We start from the raw sequence: 17,659 nt of genomic DNA on the forward strand, positions 1-17,659 counted from the left end.
GACTACACAGAGAAGCCATTGAAATCCACAAGCATATGGACAATTTCAACAGAAAGGAGGAAACCAGGAAAATGGAGCAAAATCTGGCTACCAGTATTTTAAAAAAACTCTAAAATCAGGACAGTAAATAAAAAACAACACTCAGAAAATGGGAATTTCAGGCATAAAACAATCAGGGTCAGCTAACAGCTCCCAACAAAGGAGTCCTCCAGGCAGGAATCAAGCAGGCTTTGAAACTGAAAGGCAATTGAATGCTAATCAAGCTAGCTAATTGCTACAATTACACTTGCCTCACACAGATGTTGGGGCTTGGCTTCTTTAAGCCTCAGAAGCACGTCACAGACAAAAATTCTTTCTCCCACCCAGGACATTCCACAGATATATAAACCCACTTGCCTAGTTTCCAACAGACCTCACAACCTCTGAAGATGCCTGCCATAGATGTGGGCAAAATGTCAGGAGAGAATGCTTCTGTAACATGGCCATACAGCCCGGAAAACTCACAGCAACCCAATGCTCTTCTGTTTCTTCATTTTGATTATATTGGAAATATTTTTGAGGGGCTTTGCATTTGTTTCTGAACTTATTTTGCTGTTTTATATTTCTTTGCTTAAAATGCTAGGAAAGAGAATCCATGGAGATTTTCCATGGAATAAAGAAGCTTACATTGCAACTAAAGTCACTGTTCCTTGCTCCACTAATTGTTAGTTTGTTTGTTTTTGCTTCCCTTCTCCCACATTGTACACAATATCTCATTTTCCAGTTTTGGAACTGACTGTGTTTTTCTCTGTGTTTTGCTAGCTCCATATTCCACAACAATGTTAATGACAATTAAGAAAAACTGTATAAGGACTGAGATTACCAAAAGTGTGTTTCTGCCTGAGAAGGCAGTAAATAATGTCTCCAGCAGAGGCATGAAATGTATTGCCTGCAAATCCATCTGAGTTGCTTTGGTATCTTAAAATAGAATATCCTATGAACATCTCTCTTTCACACCAGGCAGTAGAAATACAACAGCAGTAGTAAATTGACAAGCAAGATTTTGCTGGCATTTCAGGATATCTTAAATCTCTCACTCTGCTCAGTGGCAGTGCTGGCCACCCTGTCACCTTATGCGGAAGTCAGAGGGATAGAAAGGACATGATTGAAATGTCACTTTGCCACAAAGGCCAAAAAGAAGACAAGATTGGCACCTTTGGTCAGCCATGAAGCAGAAAAATAGAGACAAAAAAACTTTATGAATGGGACGGGGAATCCAATTCAAGGAGAGTTGATTTAATCACTTGAGCCATGCAGACATCCTTCCTGCTCCATGCAGGGCTATTCAGAGTAATGTTTCTGGCTATTTGAACATTATTCATGCACAAATATAGGTCACTGCACAGCAGCCACTTGGATTTACTTAGAGTCTGGACAACCAATATGTGAAAGGTTAATATGAGTATGATAACGAAAAATGTCTCTGATACGTCTTACCTTGTGTCATGTGTGTATATTCTGGAGTCTTCCTTTTACATCTCTGAACTGCTTCCTTCCTTCTTCTCTTTTGTTGTTAAAGTGAAATATTTATAAGAGCATTTTCTAAGAGATCTAATGAGGATCAACATTTGTACAACACAGAAAAGCTTTCCCTCTCCTTCACCCCATTTTAGACTTAATTCAAGACTATTTGTTATTTGTGTTGTTGAAGTTTTTCATGGCCGGAATCACTGGGTTGCTGTGAATTTTCTGGGTTGTAGGTCCATGTTCCAGAAACATTATTTCCCGACATTTCACCCACATCTATGGCAGGCATCCTCAGAGGTTGTGAGGCATATTAGAAACTATATACCTCACAATCAATATACCTTACAACCTCTGGGATTGCCTGCCATAGATGTGGGTGAAATGTCAGGAGGGAATGCTTCTGGAACATGGCCATACAGCCCGGAAAACTCACAACAACCCATTATTTTTTCTTGGTTTAAACTTTGAAAAAGAGATATGTGTGACCAGAGCAGAAACTGAAAAGGTGACCTTAATGGACTACATGCCCCATAATCCCCCAGCCATTGACTCTAGTTTCTGGGTAAGAAGACAAATATGGCGTAATTATTTGAATATTGCACTAGGACTTTAGGAGACCAAACTGCAAATCTCCCCTCTGGGCAAGACACACACTCTCAGCCTCAGGGGAAGGCAATGGCAACCCCTCTGAATAAATCCTGATGGATTTGTCTTAGTATCACCATCAGTGAAAAATGACTTGAAGATCCATGACAACAGTCTCTGGGCGGTGTTCTAGTTGTCTGTGTATTTTTAAAGATTATTTTGATAACCAATTATTGATTTGAAAAGCAAAGAATTTTGTCTGGCTGGTTCTTTTATGGGTCTACTTGTGTCACTGGCTCCTCCGAATGTTTGGCACAGGGAGATAGGGGAGAGGCTGGGGTGGGTTACTTTACCTTGAAAGGCTTTTTGGCTCTGGGATTGTTATTAGATGCAGGAAAATATCTCTCCATCCACTTTCTCCACATTATGTATAACTGTATGATCTATCTCCCATGTGAGTCCTAAGGGTTGTGGCTTACAGAATACAATGGTAAGGTCTGGTGCACCATTTAATATCTCATTTGTCTAACCACATCTGCAAAACATTCTGGAAGTCACACTACTTGAAACCACATGGAGAATAAAAGTTAGGTCATTTGTTTTAAATGTAATTTAAACAGAAATTGAACCTACTCATGTCTATGACCAAGCGGTCACCACTACCAATGCTTTGAAAAATAAATGCAGTAACACTGCATTTAAAAGTCCACTGGCAATTTCAACCTAAGAAAGTGAGCACTAGTCAGTGGTTGTACCTGAGTGCAAGTCCCATACAATTACACGGGACCTGTTAAAGAGGCAACATGCACTAAATTGGGTCTTCAAGGCCCTGCAAACCCAAAGGAATCAGCTGTAGAGGAGAACTGTTACATCTCTGCCTAATCTCTTGTTGTGATCTAGCCATTTTCAAATAACTTCATTGGGACAAGCAATACCTGTTTTGCATCGATTATGATTGGAGCCCCGGTGGCGAAGTGTGTTACAGCACTGAGCTGCTGAACTTGCAGACTGAAAGGTCACAGGTTCAAATCCCGGGAGCTGAGTGAGCGCCCGCTGTTAGCTCCAGCTTCTGCCAACCTAGCAGTTCGAAAACATGCCAATGTGAGTAGATCAATAGGTAATGCTCCAGCGGGAAGGTAACAGCGTTCCATGCAGTCATGCCGGCCACATGACCTTGGAGGTGTCTACGGACAACGCCGGCTCTTCGGCTTAGAAATGGAGATTAGCACCAACCCCCAGAGTCAGACATGACTGGACGTAACGTCAGGGGAAACCTTTACCTTTACCTTATTATTCAGCTACTCCCAATGCAGAGAGTTGCCTGAGCTTACAGGGGTCTTCTTTGGGTTTTGCTCCTTTACTAATCACAACGTGCTGAGTTTGATGCCTGTATAGCCATCTCAGGATTAATAAGAAAGCAGGGCTGTGAGCACAGTATACTTAGGGCGAGGCCATAGTTGTAAAATTGGAGGGAAATATTCAAAGGAGGAGAAATGAGAGGAAACCTTCTTGAGAATTGAGCATGTTCTCTTCTTTGGGAGGGCAAATGAGAGGTTTGCCATGAAGCATCTCGGAAGAACGCATGGCTGGTTGGTTGGATAGATCCATTCAAGTCCACAGTGTTCTGCTTAAGGTCCTACTTGTACATACTCTAAGGACCAGCATAGTGAACAGTTTGAGCATTTCACCATGAATCTAGAAACCAGGATTCAAATATCCACAGCTATGAAACTCATGGGATGACCTTGGGCCAGTCATGCTCTCTCAGCCTCGGCGGAAAGCAAAGGCCCCTTTCAGAACACATGTTGCCAAGAGTTACCTTCAGTTGGAAATGGCTTGAAGTTACATGACAACAAAGTATATACTCTAAATGTAAAGAATCATAGAATCCTAGAGTTGGGAGAGACCCCAAGGGCCATCCAGTCCAACCCTCTGCTGTGCAGAAACACACAATGAAAGATGGCCACTCAGCCTCTGCTTAAAAACCTCCAGAGAAAGAGACTCCACCATATTCCATATAGTGTTCTCCACTGTCCAACAGCTCTTACCTTCAAGAAGGTCTTCCTACCGTTTAGGTGGGATATGTTTTCTTGCAATTTGAACCCATTGCTCCATGTCCTAGTCTCCGCAGGGTTCCCCCAGTTTGTAATTTTCTTATCAGTAGTTTTAGTCATAAACATATACTTTAAAAGCCTGCTATGTATTACAACCCCCTCTTCATATATATGCTGAAAATACATATAAATAGTTTGCTTCAGACTATTATTAGAAACACATGGGTTCTCTCCCTCATCCGTAACGTGTTCCTATCTTGAGCTGGTTGAAAAAGAAAACTCTCACATCATTTAGAATACTTTCCATATCTGACGGGACCTTTTTGCAGAACATCAAGACCACATGTTATGCATGTGGATAAAAGTATGTCACTAATCCATTTTATTTGCTCTTCTTTAAAATATGAACAACAAGTTATAACAATGCATTTTTAAGTCTTAGTAGCCAAAATTTTAAATTGTTTCTTACGGTCAGCCAGATTCCAAGTGCCCTCTCTCAAGCTTGAAAGATTTGTTAGGTATTCACGCAGCAGACATGTTTAGGACATCCTATTCCTATAAAGGGGATCGGCTTGGCTTCAGCACCAGAAATCCTTGGACAGCAGCCATGGCACCAGTTTTCTGACAGAGCCTACCACTGGCATCTGGCATAAATCTCCTATTGATTTTTTGTGGGGATTTTGTCATGCTTCTCCAAACTGTGCTCTCCTTCAGCAAGTAGGCTATGTTCTGTCATTTTCTGTCCATTTAATAGCACACCGTGCCCTCAAACTATGTATTTAAAGCAAGATGTATGGGAGACGGTAAAACCTTGTTTTTAAGCTGGACCTTTTCCCAGGAGTTCTATTTGCTTCGAAAATGAAGCACATACTCTTCACGTCCCTTGTTTTCAAGTGAAAATGTGAACTTTTCCCCCCACATCATATGATATCAAAATGAATTGGCACAATGGAAAAAGAGAAATGAGAGTGCTGAGTGCATCAGGGTAGCAAAACCATGCAAGTGTCCTATATGCCATGTGTTGTTCATCCCATCTCCAGATAAAGTATCTTTTGCCTCAAGGCTAAAATGTTGGCTTGATGCTAGTTTACTGTTGTATATTGCTGTTTTTAAATTGCTTTAGATTTTAGTCTGTTTTGGAAGCTGCTCTGAGCCCTAGGGGAGTGGCGGCATATAAGTTTGAAGAATAAATAAATAAATATATTAGGCAAGTAGGCATAATTCATATTAAAATGAAATTATATTTTATGCATGGCTGGAATCACAGGGTTGTTGTGAGTTTTACAGGCTCTCAGTTGGTTCCCTCAATGTGCTTACCCAATGGGGACATCTAGGTTGGCAACTCTTGCCTTTTAAGTATATGCGCAGCAGAATGATATCACATGGAGATAAAGGAGTCCTGAGTTGATAGAGTCAACTATACTGTCACAATTTAATCCTCTTGAGTCCATTGTTCAAAACAGCAACAATCCAGATTGGGGAATACCCTGAACTTCAGTCTCTTTTTTCAATGTGCCTTCATTTATTTCCATATGAGCAAGGGTTACATGGAGGACCACAACAAAAGGGGTTTTCTTCCTCCTTATAATAGTTAACCTGCTACTTACCTTCACTAAATTTCAGTAGGACTCACTTTAGTGAAAACATTCACACAAACATATTCCTACTGATTCCTTCATGTATATTTTCATTTCTCTTTTCAGGAAAAAGTGCTGTCAGGGCTATAAGTTTGTTCTTGGACAATGCATCCCTGAAGGTATGTAATTAAGAGGTTCTTTCACCTCTCACCTTTGTCATTGCATTACCTCTGTTTTAGTTGCCTGTACGAGTAAGAAATGCAAGATCAATTATTCATTTTGTAAATATGCTGATGTTTAGGTCAAACTTTAAGGATGCTCTCCGAGGTTTAAAGCTTATTTAGGGGTTAAGTTTCAGTACCTTTGGCACTTCCTTTAATTTCCAGATTGAGTCCTTGTGTGGATTCATCACCCCGTTGACATGAAAGCTACCTATCAACATTGGTGTGCGTTTGTATATGTATATGTGTATACACATCTTGTGGCCCATGGGGCTTTTTTCAGCCCTTGAATCCTTTATGACACATCCCTCCCAATCCTTTCTGAAAAATATTAGCAAAAATAGCATTTTACATAGGTCCTTTGAAGACTGGACTAAAACCCATGAAGGGCAAAGATCGATATGGACAATCAAGCCTAATGGTCACAATCACATTCCCATTCACCAGTGTAAATTCATAGTTGTGAAATTTGCTTGATACAGGTGGGTTAGCATTCCCTTTTGATTTTCCAAAGGGATGGCCAATTGTGAAGTATTAGGAAACTACATTGTTCCTCTGGAGAACCCTGAAGGGCCACCCTCCTGCACAAAGAATGAGGGAAAATGCTCTTAAAAGCCACTACTTTTTTAGGGTGGAGGGAGCTACAATCTGTGGAATATTACCACTTCCACAATGTGGCCACACTAGTGGGCATTTGAGAACATGAAAATAAAAAATAATAGATTCTGTAGGAGTTCAAGAAGCTCACTTTCGCCATAGCTGCTCTAAACCATGACACCACTGATCTTTGTAAAGGATAACTCGCTTCCTTGCTAGATATAATATATAATAGACAAAGGTGGGTTAGAAGGATTCTGATTCAGAGAAATTGAGGGTCCAATCTGCAGGTGACAATGCCACATGTTATGCTGAAGAAGGCTATTTGGCATCATCAGGTTGCTCTGAGGCCACTGTTCAACTCCCTGGACACCTGTTACCTGTTTGTGCCTCAACTTGGTCTCTGCTACACTTTGTTCAGCACAGTTCCAGCACTTCTTATAAACATTGCTTGAAATCATATTGGGAAGTTATAAATAGATAAACATTGCCATTATGTCACTATGATATCAAACTGAGCTCCTCCTCACCCCCAGTTTTTCCAGTCTTTCAATTGAGTTAGATCACTCTTTGGGGGGGGGGGGGAGGCAGTCCAAGGATTCAAGGGGGCAGGGGCTGAAGGTCAAGGGGGAGATTGCATGTGGCCTCAGGTGTGTCCTTTGCCTGTTCTAGATGTTGTCAGAGACCACTCTTGATGTCCTTATCCAATGGCTAGGTACAATGGAAGCTGTAGTTCAATTACTCTAGGAGGGCCGGGCTGTGGCGCAGCTGGCTAGTAACCAGCTGCAATAAATCACTACTGACCGAGAGGTCATGAGTTCGAAGCCTGGGTCGGGTTAAGCCCCCGACCATTAAATAGCCTGGCTTGCTGTTGACCTATGCAGCCCCGAAAGACAGTTGCAGCTGTCAAGTAGGGAAATTTAGGTATGCTTTATGCGGGAGGCTAATTTAACTAATTTACAACATCATAAAAACTGGCAGCAAAACACGAGGAAAGGAATGAGGAAGTACAGCCACCAGTGGACAGTGAAGCAACAGCTCCCCCTGTGACCGGAATCGTGAAGCTGGAAAAAAATGTTAAATGCCTCTGTGTCTTGTCTATATATGTTGTTTGTCTGTTGGCATTGAATGTTTGCCATATATGTGTTCATTGTAATCCGCCCTGAGTCCCCTTTGGGTGAGAAGGGCGGAATATAAATACTGTAAATAAATAAATAAATAAATAAATGTTCCCCTTTAAGGGAACAAGATATATAGGCTGAGATTGTGGATAATGTAAATTTAAAGCATATGGGACTGTGCTAAACCTCCTTTCTTACCCTTTCCTAAACACACATTTCAGCTGCAGGACCTTCACTCCATTGCCTTTCAGCAAATGATGGAGAGCAGGGGGCATCAGAGAAGCATCTGTCTATGTCACTGTAGCCAAATGCAAAACAATGACATCATCCATTCTCTGGCAATCTAAGTAGTTGATGTCATTGCTCTGCATCCGCCGTAAGGGCACAGATTGGGTGAGATTTGATCCTTGCTCAAGGTCATTAGGGAATTTTGTCCTCTGCAATGACAACAAGGAAAAGAACCAAAAAAAGCAAATTATGATGACGTAAGTTGGACTTTTGCCGCTGCAAATCACGAATAGGATGACAGGCATGTTTTAACTCTTATGGGATCATTACACCTCTTCTGCAATTTGGTATGGATGAGCTCAGCCTGTGGTTCATCATATACTGAAGCTTTACACTTACTGTGTGTTATTTGGAATGGTAGTGTTTTATGGGCCGTACATTCTCTGCTTTGGCAGTTGATCTTGTACCGTTACTAGTGGTATCCTGCCAAGACAGATGCATCTACTTAACTTGACACACTCTTGCTGTGAAACAAAATGTGCTCTAGTTAATGGATAGACTCACCTTGATTTTATCGGATTGAATTATAGCCGGCAGATGTGCTGGTCACTACAGTTCAAAGTTTTAAAAATATTGGCAACCAGACACAGGTTTGATGTTAATGTGTTGGGTCAAAACCAAAATATAGATCAAAATCTTAGGAGGCAACTGAATGCAGTCAGTGACTTCACCTATCTTGGCTTTGTTGTCCACACTGAGAAAACACTTCTCACTGAAAAGGGGTAAGAGCAAGTTTAGGGATGGGAAATCCAAGAGATAGTGGACAACATTGCATCATCTGCATTCAATGAGACTGCAGCCAGCTTCAAAGCATGCCTACGTTAAGGCCAGTTTTGGAAATATGCAGCAAAAATACTTGTAATTGGTTATTTAATCCATATCTTATCTTTTTTGCAAAAGGGCATGCAAAGTACAGATTAAAAAGAAAATCTTGATTCAAACATGATGTGAAATCCAATTAATTGAAAACACAATAAAACATGCAACCATAGCTGGATCGTCTTCCATGACAAAGTTGTTTTGGAATAAAAATATGCCTGCCTGCTGTCAAAAGGAGATTAGAAAGGGCAAAGCACCCATTCTCTGTTGACAAAAAATTCCAAAATTAGGTAGCAAGCACTCACCCCAAAGTCTTTTGCCCACCTTTCTGCCATATCTACCTCCAGTGTCAACAGAGATAGGTTCTTGTTAAAGAATATGAATTTGTGCTGGAATTCAGAAGTGATGGTATGGAATTCTGTTGTTTTCTCTGAAGTATGTTTCCATATGTAAAAACAGTGCTACATTTGAAGCAGCCTTAAATGAATGGATGGATACATATACAAATACTTCTCAATATTAGTAGTGCTTTTCAGCCTGAACCTAATCTGTCTATAAAAAATAAAGATGCAAAAACAGTTACTTCAAGGATGCATTCAGATACATTCAACTAACTCACAACAGTGAACCTCTTTGACTTGGTGCACATAAGAGAAAATGTGGTGATTATTGTGCTCACTTAGTAATATCCCTCTTCCTCTGGAAGCTATCTAAAGTACTAAGTCTATTACGAAGGATATTACTCAGCATCCTGGATAGTTCTTTTACAGTTCAGACTAAAACTAGAAGGGATTCAACAACACAATGGCATGGAAGCCACCAGCACCATCATGATTTTTAGTCCTTGAATCCTATGAAATACCAGTTATGGGTCTACAAATAACACTGTGAAGGCATATGATTCCTTGTCAGGTTACTGTACATACTTTAGCAAACTTAATATACAAATATGTTCTCATATGTATTTTACAGAAATATCAACAATAATATAATTGAAAAATCATTGACTACATACAAATTTTCCATCTAGATAAGCAGAAAAACAAACACTTTAAAAAAATCTAGCTTTCTATATTGATTAGTTGGAATATATAATTGCATCAGAAATGTAAATAAATATTTCATAAATTCTCATTACTTTTGCAACATTGTACAGCTATTAACATCAACTACCTTTCACTCCCTTAGATTATGATGTCTGCGCAGAGGCTCCTTGTGAACAACAGTGTACAGACAACTTTGGACGTGTCTTATGTACTTGCTACCCTGGTTACCGGTATGACCGGGAAAGACACAAGAACAGGGAGAAGCCCTATTGTTTAGGTGTGTAGAAATATAACATTTCTGAAAATTTCTAGTTCTTAACTATGATCAATGATATTATGGTTTGTGGTTTCACAGATATGCAATGCAACACTGTAGAAGCATTTTTGTTATTATTGTTGTCTCTTCTCTGAGGTTGATGTTCAGTACACCAAGGTGGGCAGCCACATGCATTTCTGTTTCAGATCCCATAATTCTCACTGTCACTAATACGAAGTAAGGCTTATGGAAGTTGTACACCAAAAACATCTGGAGAGTTACAACTCCTCATCCATGTTATATACAGTAGAGTCTCGCTTAATAATAATAATAATAATAACAACAACAACAACAACAACAACAACTTTATTTTTATACCTCGCCCCATCTCCCCGAAGGGACTCGGGGCAGCTTACATGGGGCCTTGCCCGATACAACAGTCAAATAACAATAACAGGGCAATAACACAATTATCCCAATAAAAACATCAGCTTATCCAAACGGGCCAGCAGAACGTTGGCTAAGCAAATATGTTGGATGATAAGGAGAGATTAAGGAAAAGCCTATTAAACATCAAATTAGGTTATGATTTTACAAATTAAGCACCAAAACATCATGTTATACAACAAATTTGACAGAAAAAGTAGTTCAATACGCAGTAATGCTATGTAGTAATTACTGTATTTACGAACTTAGCACCAAAATATCACGATGTATTAAAAACATTTACAAAAATGCGTTGGATAATCCAGAACGTTGGATAAGCGAGTGTTGGATAAGTGAGACTCTACTGTACCAGTGATGGGTCAGCTTTTGTCAGTTAAGGGTCTATTATGTCAGCTGAAACACGTTGAAATCCATATTTCAGACACGGGCATAGCCAAAACCAAAAACAACTAGGGTTATAGCTGTGACTCTCATCTTTAAGGAAGGAAGGAGCAGGGGATCTCGAATCCAGAAAGTATCTGCAGAATCTGGTGTCCAGATGGTCCTGCCAATCCCCAGGCTGACCCATCCTCTTGTCCTCATCACTGCTCCTTACTGACCATGGAGCTTCTTTCTAGTACAAACAATTGTATGTCACATTTGCTAATGGCAGAATGTGGCACCCATGCAATCAAAAAGACAGTGCAGTTTCTTTGTTCTCGCTGATTATTAAGCCTGTTGTGATATCAGCAGACACCTGCAGCATAGGTCTCATAGAGCCTTAAGCATACACATGTATATACAAATCGTTGTCATTTTGATTCAATCCAATAATATTTCTCTTAAATCCATCCTGCCTGCATGAAAGCAAGAATATTGCTTCTCTGAGCTCAGTACCATCTACTTTGCCTTCAACAACACACCATCTACTTTGCGTAGTAGCAGCTCTCTGGGTTCTCCAGCAAAGTCTCTCCCTCAATCCTCTGATTCCTTATTAGTGATTAAAACTGGAACCATTTGCATGCAACATATGTGTTCGACCCAGAGTTTGAAAATGTGTGTTTAGACTTTGTTGTTGTTCATAACTGTTGTCAAGTTGGTTTTGATATATGGTGATCTCAAAAATGAGAGACCTCCACATCCTTCTGTTAATCAAGTGCCATGCTTCAGTCATGCAGACTCAGAATTGTGGCTTTTGTGACTAAATCTGTACATATATATTGTATTCTTCCTTTTTTCCCCTACTGCTGTCCTCTTTGCCAAGCATTATTGTCTTTTCTCATGATATGGTCAAATTATGGAAGTCTTTGTTCTATCTATCATCTTGGTTTCTAGGCAGATTTGCTCTAGGTCTCATTTAGCTTCTTTTAGTAGTTCATGGTATACATGAAACTTTTATACAGAATCACATTTCAAATGAGTTTGTTAGATTCAAATTCCCAAAATCCACTAACTCAAATGCTACTGTGTCTGTGTTGGCTGAGGGATCCTGGGAGTTGTATTCAAATAAGTATTCTTTCTACTGTTGAACTGCCTATAACAGATCTGCTCCTATATGCAAACAGGTATGGATTAATTATGTTGTATTAAGTTTACAATAATTAATGTTTTATTAATTATTATAAACTTTCTAAGGGCTTTCAGATATATATATCTCAAAAACATTAGCTTTAGCTCTTTTTTTCACTATCTCCAACTGTTTTTCTCTAAACACCAAGCAGTGTAATTTATGAGGATATACTTACAAAAGCCCTATCTTTAAGAATATAAGAAACTGCCTTCTAACAGGGGCCTTTCACACCACTTAATTTCAGCACTAAATTTAATTTTAACAGCTGTGCCAACAGCCTAGGGAATCCTGTGGTTTGGTGAGGCAATAACTAAATAACTAAAATTAGACTTTCATATTTTGGATGTACCATGAGACGACATGACTTACTGGAAAAGACAATAACGGTTGGTAAAAGACGGAGACCACACTATAGGTGCATTGATTCAATCAAGAAAAACACAGCCCAGAGTTGCAAGACTTTTGTAGGACAGTTGGGTTCTTGAAGGCCTCTCATTCATAGATTCACCATAAAGCAAAATTGATTTGATGGAAATAACAACAACAGAATCTTGAACAAAGATTTTCCCAAACTGCCACTCTCAGTATTCCATAGAGTGGAACCATGGCAGTTAAAGTGGAATTATAGTGCAATGACTGCATAGTGTGACAGATCAGCAGACTCTTAAACTATGCTGTAGGAGACCTACTTGCATTTGCAGACAGACCTTTGTATTATGTTTGTACATCTGCCTCTCCTGAGTAGCGTATCAGTCTGCCTTTCTCACCATATAATATTTGATCCCTTTTAAATGGAGATGCTATTGATTGATCTTTTCATGCAAGGTATTTTACTTATTCATGATCTGAGCTCCCTTCAAATCAAATACAGTTAGTAAATATTGAAAAGTCACTTCCAGAGCTCAGAACAATCACTTTTGCTGACTACTACACACACAAGCGCCTGTGTATGTGTGTACGTGTGTGTGAAATATAGATCAAGGATGCAATATCTCCAAACCCTTGTAAATTTATATCTCTAATCATTACGTTTCTCTCCTTCCCCCCTTTAACCTTCATACTTTTTTCAGATATTGATGAATGCACCACAAACAATGAACCTCCTTGTCCCCACATCTGTGTTAATACCCCTGGCAGCTATCGTTGTGAGTGCCATGAAGGTTATATTCGGGAAGATGATGGGAGAACATGCACCAAAGGAGACAGAGGTATATTGCCATAGAGTGATCTCTGTAGACGCAAGAGATGTAAAGGTTCCAGTTTACAATGTTTAATTTAAACCTGAATGTTTAATTAAAGTCAGGCATCTTTAATCTAGAGGAATAGATCCTTGGAGATACTGAGATCTCACATATATTTCAAGGCTCCATTCAAATCAGGTTGAGATTCTTAAACTTTGAATGCTGTTCTCAGTACCAGTTCCTCTCTGTGTGTCATAGCATGAGATTAAAGTATGTACACAGCCATATCCCACTAACTTCCTGTATCAACAGCTTCAAACCCGTCTCCTAACAGGTTCATGATCATTCATAGATGGCTCTAAGGAGGTATAGGTATGACTTGTAACCCAGTCAGGATCAGCACTTTATCCTATTGTGACGCCCCTGGCTGCGAGAACACTGGAAACCAATACACCGAGGCCAATAAACAATCTAATATCTTTATTAAGGAATTAAGGAATTAAAACGAAAACAAGTAGAAAGTATAGTCCATCAATAGACCTTTCAGGAAAGGTCAAATATAGTCCAGTAATATATTGTCCAATATTTTATATTAGAGTTCAAAGTTTGTAATCCAAACCGAAACGCACTCAAACTTCCAAGCAGTTTGAGTGGGGAAAAACGTCCAAATCTTTCACTAGAGTTCAAAACAAGTCCAAAGGCAAGGAATTGAAGACAAGGCTGAATACACGGCACGACAAGGCAAGACTGGATTCACGGCAAGGCAAGTCAAGGAACTCGGCTTGGCAAAGCACGACAAGGCTGGAAGGCAGTGGACTTAAACGCAGTCCACACTTGGCTGGAAGCGAAGTTAATCCTCCAAATTCACACATTGACTCCGCGAGGACTAGCCAGTGTGGGGAACTTTTAAAGAACTTCAAATCTTTCTACAAAGCAGGTGTCCAGTGCTCCTTTTCCCAAGGGAAAGGAACTGAAACAACATCTTCGTCCAGATGCGATCCTCCCTGAGAACTCTCAGGGAAAATGAGCTAATTAGCACTCTCTCTGGCCGCTAATCTGGCGCTTTTTCGTGTTTGCGCTTTCTCTGAGCGGCTAGCTTCCCAAAACTCCCTTCTTGCAAAGGGGGGAGAGGCGCTGGGAATAGGTGCCTGTTCAAGGTCCTTTTTAATGAGCTCCGAGCTAGAATTGTCAACAAAAGGCATCTGGAAAGGAACAGCCTCTTGCTGAAATGGCAGAAATCCCATTTCCTCATCACTGTGATCCATAATGGCGCCAGGGTCACGACCCAGAGGCCATGGGACATCACACCTATTGGATGGAGTGATCCAACATCACCACAGTGACCCCACAAGCAATAAGTGAACTTCAGCTGACCCACTGTTAGATTTTGACTCTCTAGGTCAGTGGTTCTCAACCTGTGGGTCCCCCCAGGTATTTTGGTCTACAGCTCCCAGAAATCCCAGCCAATTTACCAGTTGTTAGAATTTCGGGGAGTTGAAGGTCAAAACATCTGTGGGCCCACAGATTGAGAACCACAGCTCTAGGTGCATCTACACTGTAGAATTAATTAGTGCAGTCTGATATCACTTTAACTTTAACTCAGGTTTTTACCATACTATGTTTTATTGTAAATGTGATTTTAATGTTTATTGATTTGTTTTTTACATTGTTGTGTCTTTTACATTGTCTGTAACTACCTGGGCTTGGCCCCGTGTAAGCCGCCCCGAGTCCCTTCGGGAAAATGGAGGCAGGGTGTAAAAATAAAGTATTATTATTATTATTATTATTATTATTATTATTATTATTATTATTATTGCCACATAGTGTCGGTGCCTCAGTGGATTCCATAGGATGGAGCCATGTCTATTAAAGTGATGTCAAATTGCATTAATTCTACAGTGCAAATGTACTTTTTGTCAACATATTACAGCTGTAAACAATGCCAATGTTGCGCTGTACAACTTGAAGAGTTACCCTCCAAATTTTGGGATATGTTTCCAAACAGGGACAGGTGCAAGTCACAACAGAAACAAGTTTTGCCTCCCCCCCCCCCCCCCCCAAACAAACCAGAGTTGGAACAATCTGAATCAAAGCACTTTTGCATGTGGATCCAATTATGCATATAAACAACAGGAATCCTCTTTGGGCTGAAACTGCAACCTGTGTATCTTTTTCTTTATAGATTTCCAGCACATTGCAACAAATAAAGCAGAACATGCTCTGTTTTATTTGAAATTCTAACTACTTTAGGATGCCATCCTGTGGCAAATAAAGTTCCTGCAGCATTGCAAAGCTATCACTAGTTTCCATATGATCTGCTACTAAGAATAGCTGTCTCATATTGCAATGTTTAGACCATTGAGGCAGATCTTCTGATAAATTCCTTTTTATGGACAAAGTTAATAAAATGCTAATAAAAACTTGGTACCCTGCCCTAGCTCTAAACACAATACACAGCATGGAGGAAAACTAATCATTGTGTGTTTGTTCTGCAGCACAAAAGGAATGAAAGCTGTCTGCCTCTCTTGACCTTTGGAGAGTGAATTAAATCTACACGTTTGACTTCCCTGTGTCTAATGTTAGGGAAGATGGGAGTTGCAGCCCATAATATGCTAACACACCAAGATAGGGAAGGCTGCATTAAGGATATAAAGGGAGATTTAAAATAATACAAAGAGCTTGGAAAGGACAGATAGAAAGCTCATGAGGATATCAGGTAGCCAGAGGATGATTTAATATCTCCTTTCCTGGGAAATTATTTGTAATGAATGCAAAAAAAAGTAAGGTGCATCCAGATTTGCTAAATGTACATCAGGTGTACAGAATGGTACATAACTACAGCTTTCTTTGTAGCAACATATTGATTTTTTATGTAGGTGATAGCAAAGACCTAAGGTCCAGTACAAAGCGCTAAGGTCTAGTACAGAGTTCCTTTTTCATGACTGTGTCTCTAACCCTTTGCTCCGTCTCTTTGATCTTAAGGGTCCCTTTGCACAGCAGATACAACCAATGATAATATAGATGACTATTGTGCGAAGCAAAGGTCTTATTCCATGGGATATTGGTACAATTTATGATGGATGAAAGTTGGTCCTTGAAGAGGGATAGTAATGAATCCATATAGGTCCTGTACAGTAAAGTCTCAGATAAGAGCAGTGAGGTAAATAGTTTCCCCCCTTCCTGTGATATAAAATAAGCTTTACAAAAGGCATTAAGATCTACTAACTGGAAACAGATGCTACTAAGAAAGACTGCAATAGACCTCACTGAGGATTTGTTTTAGCCTTTTGTGGTGATTCATAGCAACAAAAAAGGGGTTGTTAATATTTTGGGCACCTTTTCATCTTATGGAATATCCTCAAAGAAAAGCTTCAAAGACTCATCTCCAAACAGCTGTCTTTGTCATTTTATTTCCATATTCTCATTCCTTCTCATTTATAAAAAATTGTATTGGAATATTTACTCTCTTTTGTTGTTATTTTTGTTTTAAGCAGGCTTCTCTGAGAAGACAGAGAATGTGGTGAAACCAGGGGCATGTTGTGCCTCTTGCAAAGAGTTCTATCAAGTGAAACAAACAGTGTTGCAACTGAAACAAAAGGTACAACAGGTGTTTTGTTTGTTTGTTTTAAAATCATGGGTTTTGACAGATATTCTACAGTTTTATTACAAAAACACAGAGAGAATGATTGTGATACATACCCATAAAATGGTTCTAAAGAGAGCACTTCTGCAATGAAATTAATTCCCTAGTGAGGTTATAGAATCATTTTCCATAGAGTGTAAAGATCAACATGTTCCCTCTGGGGCACTTTCATACAGATAGGTCATTTGCAAATCAATATAATTATAAATCTAGTAGCATGATCTAAGATCAAGTTCAGATGATTTTTCAGTTGAATGTTTGTATTGTAGTTTTAGGACTCAGCTTTTCAGAAAGATCCAAAAGAAAATGAAACTGGAGGCAAAATTTTAGGAGGGAGGTAAGATGATGATGATGATGATGATGATGATGATGATAGTAATAGGGGCCACAGTCGTGCAGTGGGTTAAACCCTTGTGCTCCTGAACTGCTGACCTAAAGGTTGGCAGTTCAAATCTGTGAGATGGGGTGAGCTCCCATTTGTCAGCTCCAACTCCTGCCAACCTAGCAGTTCGAAAACATGCAAATGTGAGTAGATAAATAGGTACTGCTTTGTCTGGAAAAAGCAAAGAAACGCTTCAAGCAATCTTGCTGGCCACACAACCTGGAGGTGACAATGCAGGCTCCTCGACTTGAAAATGGAGAAAAGCACCTCCCCAGAGCCAGAGATGAGCATTGCCTCCAGAAGCCGGGAATGAAAGGAGAAGCCTTTGCCTTTGTTTGTATTTGTGTGTCTTCATTGTATATGACTGTAAAGGCACTGAATGTTTGC

At 39.8% G+C, this 17,659-nt stretch overlaps 1 protein-coding gene across 2 annotated transcripts in view; it reads left to right on the top strand.

The window, feature by feature from the left end:
* The window catches only part of ccbe1 (collagen and calcium binding EGF domains 1), a 164,082-nt gene that overhangs the window by 134,429 nt on the left and 11,994 nt on the right, over nucleotides 1-17,659 (top strand). Inside the window, exons 3-6 of one of the 2 annotated variants that reach the window (XM_062972526.1) lie at nucleotides 5,849-5,901; nucleotides 9,957-10,091; nucleotides 13,137-13,274; nucleotides 16,739-16,845. In XM_062972526.1, the coding sequence (XP_062828596.1) occupies nucleotides 5,849-5,901; nucleotides 9,957-10,091; nucleotides 13,137-13,274; nucleotides 16,739-16,845 (433 nt within the window). The remainder of the gene's footprint in view (nucleotides 1-5,848; nucleotides 5,902-9,956; nucleotides 10,092-13,136; nucleotides 13,275-16,738; nucleotides 16,846-17,659) is intronic. The other variant, XM_008118597.3, reaches the window with a different exon arrangement.

Source organism: Anolis carolinensis, chromosome 2 (assembly GCF_035594765.1).
Source record: "Anolis carolinensis isolate JA03-04 chromosome 2, rAnoCar3.1.pri, whole genome shotgun sequence".
Taxonomy (NCBI): domain Eukaryota; kingdom Metazoa; phylum Chordata; class Lepidosauria; order Squamata; family Dactyloidae; genus Anolis; species Anolis carolinensis.